The sequence below is a fragment of the Atta colombica genome, unplaced genomic scaffold (genome assembly GCF_001594045.1).
Source record: "Atta colombica isolate Treedump-2 unplaced genomic scaffold, Acol1.0 scaffold126, whole genome shotgun sequence".
Taxonomy (NCBI): domain Eukaryota; kingdom Metazoa; phylum Arthropoda; class Insecta; order Hymenoptera; family Formicidae; genus Atta; species Atta colombica.
Genome location: NW_017259213.1, coordinates 5,705,094 through 5,717,473, shown reverse-complemented (window position 1 = coordinate 5,717,473; position 12,380 = coordinate 5,705,094). Strand labels below are relative to the sequence as shown.

General features: G+C 27.3%; 2 protein-coding genes across 3 annotated transcripts in view; one reads left to right on the top strand and one right to left on the bottom strand.

Moving 5' to 3' along the window:
• The window catches only part of LOC108684071 (RING-box protein 2), a 51,548-nt gene that overhangs the window by 12,720 nt on the left and 26,448 nt on the right, over positions 1–12,380 (top strand). The gene's annotated exons all lie outside the window — the stretch shown is intronic.
• Positions 1–12,380, bottom strand: part of LOC108684070 (facilitated trehalose transporter Tret1-like) — a 28,442-nt gene that overhangs the window by 8,734 nt on the left and 7,328 nt on the right. Inside the window, exons 1-2 of one of the 2 annotated variants that reach the window (XR_001931618.1) lie at positions 4,248–4,325; positions 3,344–3,421 (exon numbers count right to left, since the gene is read on the bottom strand). Coding sequence is in view for 1 of the 2 variants with exons in the window: in XM_018188111.1 (XP_018043600.1) it covers positions 2,978–3,421 (444 nt within the window). In the remaining variant the exon portion in view is untranslated. Of the gene's footprint in view, positions 1–2,977; positions 3,422–4,247; positions 4,326–12,380 lie in introns of those variants that run through there. The other variant, XM_018188111.1, reaches the window with a different exon arrangement.

Genomic DNA, 12,380 nt, shown 5'->3' with positions numbered 1-12,380 from the left:
ATATGTTTATTATATGTAGGATGTTCCTTGTTAAACACATATAATTTTTATATTTTTTAACTATTTTTTTTATCGTTCTAATGATGCACTGTAATAATTGTTTCGTTTATATCTAAATTTTAATGACTTGATTTAATTGACAAATTTAAAACTGAAATCTAGAACATTTAATGAATTTCTCAATTTTTCAATTTTACAAGTAAATGTCAATCCATAATCATTTTTACTTTTGTCTACACAGGAAATTATTTTCTTTTTAATTCATTATATCTCATTTCTCATTTAAATGTATCATGTTATTTCACGTGCGCGATTATTAATTATTATAATTAATGCTGATATACAATATTTGCATTCATCATAGTCTGTTAAATTTTAGCAAGAAAACCTGATGAATACAGAAATCATTATAGTTACAGTTACTTTTAATATATGCCCAGCGAGAATACGATTGTTTATGTGAAGATTGATTATTGATTTCTTACTCGATAAATGTACATCACTTCATGGCGTAAAACATTGTTTTATTATATAAACGAAGTATTTTTCCATAACGTTACCTTTTTGTTTGACTATATGAATATTAAATTAATTATACGAATATGTAAATATAAATACGTGAATAAATACATTCTAATACATGCGAAGATACAATATAAAAACATATGGCTATAATGGCTATAATTTTAAGGATATGATTTAAGGACATGAAAAATGTTTCGAGACTTGGATATTTCATGAGGATTTTCATGATTTCTAACTTTCGCACAGAATTGCTGATTGTATGAATGTCACAGCTAATGAATGATTATTGCAATATTGAAATGATATTTATGTATTTTCGCATTTTTTTTTCTACGTAGATAACTTTCATCTGTTTTTATTACGAACAGTTCACGTAAATAAATTTCCGCGTAATAATATAACAATTGAGAAATTCTGATGGCGCTCATGATGCCATGAATGTCAATGGCAACCTCAAGGAAAGTGTAGTATTCAACGTTATACAAGGTTGCGATATTCGTCAGGGTTGCGTCTATTTTTCATTCATCCTTTCTTGTTCTTGCACAATTATACTGATCATTTCAATTGCGTAATAGATTTTGGCGCGCAATAATTAAATTGTACTCATATAATAGAACAAAATGTTTAATGTGTAAACGTTCCAATTCATGTATGAATACTTCATTAGTTTCACTGCAACAAAAATTATTCTGACTCTATATAAATATTTTTGAAAAAATGCTTTGAGTTTTTAGTATTAAATCCATCTTTAATAAAAATTTATATATAAATATAAAAATTCAGTAAATATATAAATGCGAATAGATACATACAATTTTATTAATTAATAAAAAGCTTTTATATACGTATAACAAGTAATGTGTTTTGCTAATTTATTCCGATATTAATTATTAAATAATAATTTGTTAACTATTTTATGTATTGTAAAACAAAAAGAAAAAACATGTATGCAATGTATTGCCAAATAACTTTTATATAAAGATTTTTACATAAACAAGTAATTTTCATATAGAGACTGTAACTTTTTTAATTTTTTAAAATTACAGTTTTTATATGAAAAATATTACGTAATTTTTATAAACATGTTGTAATATTGTAAATTTCGTGAAATAGCAAATAAAGGATGACGCATCGTTGTCGGACCATACATGTGGTCATACTACTGTATGTCATGCGAGTCCTTAAGGATATTTGAATCATTTTTACAAATGCGTTAATATTTATAAACAAACTATGTACATACACTGAAAAAAATTTCTAAATCTAAGTAATTTTTTTTTAATAGTTTCAAGTAAACATTTCTTTATCAATAAGTATATATTTATTTCTTTTACATGTGTAAATGAAGATAATTTGGATAAAATGAAATGAGATCACTTTAAAACGATTTTAAAAATAGGTCAAAGCTATTCTTCCCCTTTTGACAATCAGTAAATAGTCATAAAAGGCACGTGAAAATGAAAAGCTACGTAAATGAAAGTGTACAGCTACGACGCATGTATTAAGTAAACGGACTTCACGTGTCTTTTACCATTTTTTATGACTATTTACTGACTGTCAAGGAGGCTAAGGATAGCTTCCACCCATTTTGACAGGTGTTTTAAAGCGATATCATAATTTCGTTTTATTTAAATTGTCTTTATTTACAAACGGCATATAACAAAAATTAACGTATCATTTCTCGCTTGTGACATCACGATTCAGTATGGCCACGGCAATTACTCAGAAATCTTATCCAGCAATTTATTTTCAAAAAAATGACTTCTAACAATAAAGAAGGATGGAAGATCTTTAATCAGTAAACATGAATATTTCATAATAATGTATTGTAATATTCTAACCGCAATTTATCCACATTAGATGATTTATGAAATAGTAATGAAATACATTTGCCTCTATACATATATAGGCAATATTACATGCACATATTATGCGTGAGTAACACGTGTGAGTTTCTTCATAAATTATTATTTGCACGTATTACTTAAGAAATTATTTTTCAACATGTGATTCGTAAGGGCGGGAGCACGGAATCTTGCATTATGCATAACGCACAATGTATAAGAAAATTAACCAATCAGAGTTTCTTCATTTCTTTTCTTTTCTTTTCATGAAATAAAGAACTGATTGATTTTCTTATGCTTTATATGTCATATAAAGATCTATGTTGCGGCTTTAATTTTTTATTTTCATTAATTGAAGTTACCTATATAATTGATAACATCCTGCCTTGCCGATTGAAATTCACATTTCAAAACAAAATTCACAGAGTAAGAGGTGCTATTATTAATCCGATTAACTGCAGTTATTCTTAATTTTATTTTTATTAATTTATCAATAAAAGAAAGTTGTGTATATTTTTTTATTTTGAAATAAATATAATCGATTTGGAATTGCTCAAAGAATTGAAAAGAATTCCATATAAATGTATGAAACATATATGATAACTTACCTGGGCGGCAAATCGTAACCATGATTGTTCGGGTTCCCTTTTGAATTCCAAGGATGGCAATGGTTCTTGCGAATCCTTCGGTACTTTCACATCCGGGGGATCCATAAGGATGTTGATGCTTGAACTTTGTTCGCTCGGTAGTAATGGATCTAGCTGCTTGTAATCGACGTCTTGATTTTTATTGAGTGGATCATAGATCCGCGACTTGTTTAAAGCCTTTTGATGATTGTTCCTCAAGTTCTCGGCATAGTAGTGATTGGATCCCTTGCCGGCGTCGCCGGAGAAGTATCTTTTTTCGGTGATAAGGGCGGTCTGGCTGTTGAAGGGACTGGTGTTGGTCACGAGGGTGATGTTCGATGAACAGTCTAGGGTGGACCCAGAACTGGATGGCGAAGGTCTGATGACCGGGGAAACCCTCGGATATTTGGGTAAAACGCTGCGCTCCTGAAATATAGAATTATGATTTATTTTAACGATTTATCAGTTGAAATCTGCATTTTTGAAATTGTGATGAGAGATAGATGGACATTATCAAAATGATAGGACGTATACAGAACACGAAATTTGCTATTTTTGTTTAATATAGGAAAATAAAATTGTTACTGATCGCGATCAGATAAATGATCGCAAGATTTCTCTACTTATTTCAATTTCAGTAAAATATATTTCGAACTTATTTTACAAAAATGAATGAAAATATACGGAGTATATTGAGTAATATAATGAATTAAAACTGAAGATAACCGTTAAAGAGGAATTAAACTGGATGTTACCGGATTGTTCTTCTTTGATATAGATAAAGTTTTCATATATAGTAAACAGTTTATATTATAAAACATATATTTTCAACCGAATTAATTTAAGTGTTATAAAAAAAAATCTACATTTTTGAAATATCAGAAAATATCAGATTTTTCTCTTTTTAAAATATATCATATTTCGAAAATATCAAATATATTTAAGTTACATATTTTTAATTTTTTAATATGAATTTAATAATAAAAAAGTGCAAAAATCTTTTATTGTTTCTAACACGTTTTATTTTTCACGTTTTATTTTTCACATTTATTTGTCTGTAACACAGAAATCACTTGGAAATTTTCAAAATCACCGATTACTTTCGCGAGAGGATGATAACAAGCATGAAATCTGCATAAAATAAGATATATATTCATGAAAACTGTACACCAAGATCACCGAATATAAAATGACAAGAAGATATAAGAACTGCAAGAAGAAAGAGCAAGTAAAATGAACAAAATCGCGTTACCGATTGTCGAAGAACAAACGTCCGTTTAATGGCTTAGCTGTTCACTCGAAGGTATGAAACATCAAAGTTGGACTATTTATACTGTTTTCAAGAATCACTTTATCAAGAATTGCTATGAAAATATGCTAGTAGAGAGGGAGCCGAATCACACATTGTGAGAAAAAAGTAGAGGGTGAATAACGCCAGCATAAACAGACAGAGCAAGCGAGAATGAGAAAGAAAGGAAAAAAGAATATGATTATCGAATGAACCAATGACGAAAAGTCAGTTGCAAGTGATGGTGTCGGGTCGGAGATTAGATGACTTTTTTACCCCTGAGTGATAACCCGTATTGAATCCATTACTAACAACGAATACGGTATATTTGCGAATATTTCTGTTGACGCAAAGCATATATGATAAGAGGGTTGTTCCGTTCGATCCTAAAGCCAAAATCTCGTAATTATCACATTCTAGAATGAACAATCTTACGTAATAAACAATCGAGCATCTATCTAAAAAACCGATGGAAAAAGAGATAAATATATGTTCTTAATAATTGAATATAATATTTTTGATATATTGCCCATTTACAATATTATTTGTTCTCCGCTTTTATATACTTTTAAATGATTAGTACAATATGGTGGACTTGAACTTTTATTTTTTTTAATATGAAAATCATCTTTAATTCAAAATGAATGGTAGCGAATTATAAAATTTTTATATTGATGATCGAATCATTGGAGCAATTTAAATTAGTTGAGATATACTTAAATGTGACCAGACGTCTTTCAACACAGGACAGTCCCACTTTGTTTCGTTGCTAAACATGTCAAAACATGAAAGAGAAAAAATGAGAGAGAGAATAATATTATTTAAAAAAATTAATTATTTATATCTATATTATATACAGTCTCCTTTATCTCCCGAAAGTTGTTTCACCTTGTATCCGAAAATATCTACTGGCATTAGATATTTAAAGAAAGCTTATTATTATTTAAATAAATCAGGAATTTGTTGATTTTTAATTTTTGTGAATTCTTAAATGAATATTTAATTAATGAATATTTAATTAAATGAATATTTAAGATAGGTCAAAAAATATTATAACGCATAACTCCTATTTTTCATGCAATTTTTTCACAGAACAGAAAAAAGCTTATAAAGTCAAATTATTAAAATAAAGAACAATAAGTATAATTCATGAGGTTAGGAATCGGCGCTGAAACAATAATAATGCTCAAGAATATATAATATACAATAATATAAAAATAAGTTTAATTATTTCTGAACATTTCGGCTCCGGCAACATTTTGAGCAGGAAAATATTACTAACATTATAGCAAAAATATAAAGCTGAATTATGAAGCGCAATTATATTTCGAGCGTTTCCATATACAAGTTGTGTAGACCATACAATGAGGTGCGATCATCCTTAATCAAATGTTCATTAAATATTTATTAAATGTTGTACACAATAGTTTTATGGCTAAGTGGTAACGGATTGCCAATCTCAAAATTGTTATCAAGAGAAAAGAATTTGTCGTTGTTGAATATAGAAAAATGATGTAAATTACGATCTTAAAAAGAGTTGCTCAATATTTCTATATTTTAATATCGTGTTGCACTAAGCAAAAATTTTAGTATTTAAGCGATTTTGACATTTAAGGCACAGTAATTCCAATTCTGAATGATGATATTATTTGAATAGAATTATTTTTAATTTTTGATTTTATGATTTCTTAACTTGAAAAGAAATCTCTAAATTTAATTCTTTTATTATTTTGTAAAATGTCAATAAAGTTTAACTATTAATTTTCTGTCCGTAATATGATAGTATAATCCTGTATTTGATAGATTACAAATATTTTTATGTCAATTAAAATTATCTATACAGTACTTTTATATTTTTTAAAAAATTACACGCAAAATGAAGTCATTGCAATGATGTCTAATTTTGTTGTAGCATCGAATTTATGCATTCTTTCTTAAAAATATATTATAAATGCTTGGGTATAATGTAAAATTAGTCGATTTGCACAATAGTTTTTTGTAATTTTTTCCCATCTTTTCTCTCTCTTTCTCTTCTTACTATTTCTACATTTACTATTTTTACATGATTTTACTCATATCAAGTAGAGAAACACCTTACTTACAATCACAAGTCTTTGTCATTTTCCATCGAAATTTTGATGTGATTTCTAATAAGACTTAAGTTTTAGAATATTCTATCAGCGGTATAATACTGAGAATAAATCAGTGTGATAAAATCATTAAGTAGATACTTGAAATGTTGATTTGTGCCCCTTCTATTCCAGAAAAAAGGCGTTATTAAATTTTACAATGTCCGTCTTAAAGGCTGAACATTAAAGCGGAACATTGCATCGTACAATAATCAATCGGATATAAAAATTGTCCTAGAAGCGAACTCTTGTCCAATTCAGCGTGAAGCATGATTATTCTTTGTATGAATATGTGATATGACGCTTTCCATTATATTATATAGCTATTGTGTCGAAAAATCGTCTGTTTATCTCGCAGTTATCACGTGTCTCTTACATGCGAGGTAAAGTTCACATATATATGATATGAACTCTGACGTCTCGAAAAACGAAGTGTTTGACGTAGTTGTCAGCTTGCTCTTTAGAATTCACTTCTGTGTGCTCTTATATACAAAAAAGTGCTAGTACATTTATTATCAATTCACGAAAAAATATACACGGATCATATCGCCCGTAATTATGATTAATAGTTTACAATATCGCATTCTTTAGAATATTGCTTAAAAGGTCAATATGATTTCATACACGATGAGCGTATAGCATTTCCGATACAAAATTATTGCGATTCCAAAATTGTTATTTTTTTAGTGAAAAATGTTTTCAACATTAAAATTTTAATTTGGAAAATGACTTAAAAATTTAAGAAAAATTCAAGAAAAATAATATAATGAATTATACGAATTGTTAATCACTTTTATACGAACTATTAATCACTTTTATACATTTTATTGTGTGACGTAACAGATGCCAATTACGTACTTATCCACATAAGTTGCAAAAGTACATACAAGGAATTTGCTGTGAAATATAATTTCAAATCAATAAAACTTTTATTATCCTTTAGTAAACTGTGAAATCACGTCTGCTTAGCTGCTCCCCTCCTCCCCATCTAACCAAATCTTAATGAATAAATTATGTAATAATATGCTATTTATGTGCTCTCAAAATCTGGAAAAAAAATTTTCGTTTAGCTAAAAAAAAATTTTTTGTGGAGGTTGAGTAGGCTATCAGTCAGCTCTTTCACGTGTTAATAATCATCGATTTGGAAAATCATACACTGGATTTATACGTTATTTATGCGCTTTCACATTCACATAGTTTCAATTTTTGCACTGCATCCCTTAAGGCTTTTGCCTCTTGGAGAAACAATTATATTAAGTCGTTTAAAATTGCAAATTACGCTATCTAATTATGTAAAATACAAGTAATATGTAAATACATCCAAGAGGGAAGTGCCTTTATTTTCCAAATCGGTTGTTTTTAGCATGTAAGAGGGGGGGGGGGCTGACTGACAGTCTACTCAGTTTATGCTCACAAAAGTTTTTTTTAGCTAAACAAAATAAGCGCAAAAAATTTTTTTTACGGATTTTGAGAGCGCAATAAATGATAGCACAGTATTATATAATTTATTCATTTTGTTAGGCTAGGTTAAGTAGAGGGGGGGAGGGGGCAGATGTAATCTCGTTATACTAACTTTGAAAAATTTACTTATAATTTTTATTATAGTGATATCAACGCTTTTTAATAAAATCTGAAATATTTGGTGATATGATTTGATGATTAAATATGTACATAATATTCTTATAAAGAAAATTGTTTGCCAATTTATTAAGTAAAAGATTGATTTAATTATTATGTTTTATTAGAGAAGAGAGAAAGAGAGAGAGAGAGAAAGAGAGAATTATAAAAAATTTTGTTAACGAGCAGAATATAGAAAAACAACATTCAACTATCTTTATATTATATATATTTAACATTCAATCTGTCTTTCAAAGACGTAAGTAGTTCATTAAGGGCAGTAATAATATATACGTGACCTTTCTAGATATATATGTTTCATTGTCCCTCGCATTCGCGCGTAATTTTTCTGTTATAGTCAATCGATTAAATCAACTACGGCACTCGACTTTGACGTTTGTTGACTAAGGAATGATTCTATTGTAAACCATTTCTATGTCAAATACTGAGATTTTTTTGCATTGGAGTTATGATTTCACTAAATAATGAAGGCTTTTCAATTGATATTTTTTTTAAAGTAAATTTGTGTTTTGCAAATACGCATGGATTATTAGATAAAATGAATTTTCTTTTACCCGAATTAAAATAAAAATGTCATCACGAAATTATTGAATGTTATTAATCAAATATCGAATAATTACTTTGTCTGATATATAACTATAATTTTTTGCTTTTAATTTTTTTCTAATTTAATCTATATTCAACAAAATTTTTCTTTTATGCTAAAATATATTCGTTTGATGATTATTCGTTTTATAAATGTCTATACATTTTATAGTATCATATATATTTTTGTATATAGGTATTTAATAATTTGTAAAAACATAACATGTAAAAAAATAAAATAGCGATTTTATGATTCAAAATCCTTTCTTCTTTTATAAAAAAAAGTCTACAAATAAGAATTATGATTGTTAATATTTACATATTCATTTTATTTCATTTGCTATCATATTTGTAGGAAATAAAAATGAAGATTATAATATGTGTATTTATAACATGAATGTAGATGAATGTTATATGAATTAGGTATAGATTCTACATTTTGATTATCTTATCTCAATTATTTTTTTAAATAGTATAATTTTTAAATAAAAAACAAAAATAAAAGATACATGATAAGAGCAATAAATCAAACGCAATAAGCCAACCTTCTTCTAATACACCGACGGGCAGAAAAGATTAGATATTTGCATTTTGTATAACGTATTTGCCCGTTTGATTAAAAAAAAAAATGACTTCTGTTTGTCCAATCAGAAAAAATGTTTCATTCCGACTATGTGACTTTACCATGTAATTTTCGTCACGCAATCAAAAGCTAATCTTGATAAATTAGAAGGAACATTTCGTAACATGTGAAATATATTGTTACGTAGACATCACATATGTATATAATTGTAATTGTATAGTATATACAGTTTGTGTTGAGCAACTGAATTACAAAAACTAATGATTGCTATTCTACAGTTTGATTTGAAGCAGCGATATGCATAATTTTCTTTTTTGATCGATTATACCGAGTGTTCGATAATACATGTTGCTCCATTTGTGGAGCCTTAATCAATTTTTTCTTAATTGTTCGACAAAATTTGTTATATATATAAACTTTCTTTTTTCATGCTTGTGACTATAAGATACTTCACAAGAAATTCTTATTTTTTTTAAACACTTTAAACATGAATATATATTTATTATAATATTCATTTCACATGTAATTGGCAAGTAAAGATTTTCAATTAAATTAATGTAGTATAACTAAAAATGGCTCCATCAAAAAACAACAAAAAATTACATATTTTAAAAAATTTATTTTATCGATATTGAACATTAAATATCATTTGATGCAATTGATGGAAAATCATTTAGGCAAATAAATGTAAAATTATATAAAAGATTCCGTCTTTCAAACTTAAAGTTTTTCTAGATGTCTTTTGAATATTTATTGTTTGAACTTCTTTCGTAGATGTTTAAGTCCATAATTTCCGGATGATAACAGCGGAAAATTTTCCGGATGACCTTGAATGCGAATCTTCAACTACATTACGCAAAGCTCTGGCCGATAGCTCTCGGAGATCTCTTTCTAAATTAGTTGTACAACCCACACGAAATATTTTTAGTGCTTTCCAGTGTGAAGTCTTTCGTTAAATTAATATTATTTTTGTATCTTATGGACATCTGCCAAAGTGCATTTTGCTCCATGCTTCGTTTGCATTTTGTTCATAGTGTATTTCTCTTTGTTGTGCTATCAATTATCGCTATAGTGTTTTCGCAACATTATTTCAAAACCAATAACATTAGAATCAATCAGAGTATTATGATAATAATTATGTAGTACAACAACATTTTTGGAAGTAAACATAAATATTATAAAATTATTAAATAATTTATTTTATTGTGAATTTTTTTATCGTAAAATTTTTAAAAGCAATAATGTGTTAATAATATAGATTACATCTTACCATTAAATCTAATAATTATGCTAACTGGTCATATTTTATCATTTTTTTTTATTGAGTATCGATTTGCTAAAGTTAATTCATCTTTAATTATAAAATGAGTAGTCAAAATTATTTAACAAAAACCTAGAGATTATCAATAACTAATGACTAATGAAAATACGAATGACTAATGAAATACATAGTTGTATATATGTTGAAAATAGCAAATTTGTATTAAATCAATTTCGCATTGATACAAGCACTATTTTAAAACTCATTATAGATATCATTGTAGACACTATAGATAATATCATTATAGATATAGATAATAATAAGTAAAGTCAGACAGTAACGATGATGATGATGATGATGATTCGTGAAATTTTCAATTTAATTTATATCGCATAATGTGTCATATGTGTTTTGATCGTTTTCCGGAAATTATAACTTCATTTTTAATCCTTTGATACGCACATGACATGCTGCAATGCAACCACGTGCCATGTGAATAGAAGCGTGGGATTGAAGAACGCTACGGAATCACATTGATGCGATGTTGAAAAGATATGTCAAAAAATTACGCGAATAAAAATTATAATAGAAATAATATTGAATTGTACTTCTATACACGTATACTAAAGTATGTAGATACATATATTTTGTGTGTGTGTGTGTGTGTGTGTGTGTGTGTGTGTGTGTGTGTGTGTGTGTGTGTGTGTGTGTGTGTGTGTGTGTGTGTGTGTAGTATTTGCTTTATTTATATAATTTTACATACTTGTTTCACAGTGGACTTTAGATTGCGTTATTGTTAATATTATCACTATTTGAGATATACATATTTTAGCTAAGGTAAATTAAAGTTATATCAAATGAAAGTTATATGATTGTTTTTTCAAATGATTTAAAATTTAGATTGAAACATTTTACATTAAAAATTTTTATTCAGATTGATATTTTAGAATTCATATTATGCATTGTATATTTAAAATATTTTTTGTTTTTTTTTATTTTTTTCGGAAACAAAATATTTAATATCTAAATTTGAACTAACAAAATAACATTTTATCTCGATTCTTGCAATATGAAATGTAGCATCGTTATTATTTGTTGTAAAATTAAAATTTATTAATAGGAATTATTATAGAAAGAGAAATAAAAAACGTTCGCAGTCATTTGGAAAATCTGACAAATGATTATTTTAATCCAAGATTGATCAAAAATTACTATTGCAATTTTTTTCATTGAAATTGTATGAAATAATTTATAAAGCTGAACATATGCAAAAGTTTAAATTTTCTATTATGACAGTTTCAACTCTCAATTTTGAATCAAGCTCGTGATTCATTTTGCGCTTCTCCCAGCGCGACTTAAATATAAGTAACACTGACAAATAAAAATATTTTGAACTGGCACTATTCTCCTAAAACAGTTCGTTGAGAAAAGTAAAAGAATAATGAATGCAATGAATAATAAGAATTAAAATTTCAACACATCGCGCGGACGAGATCTTTCAATTTTGTTCATGATGAATTTCTTCGTCAACCCATTCATATCACAATTTTACACTGTTAAATTAGTTCAATATTATTTCATTAATTTAGTTGGAACTAATTATTAATGTCAATTGGAACACGTTTCAGATTACACTATTATATCTATAGTGTCAAATTTTACCTAACGTGAGTCGCCATTGCTCCTACTAAATATATCGTTATTTTATACTAAAACAATAGTTATATTTGACATTATACAGTGTCAATTTAACACTATATAGTAATAAATTGAGATACAATATAGTGTTAAATTTAACTATCGTTTTGATCCATTTGTTCCATTAATAATTAGTTCCAACTAAACTAATGAAATAATATTGAACTAATTGGCTGTATGGATATCACGTTAAACGAGCTTTA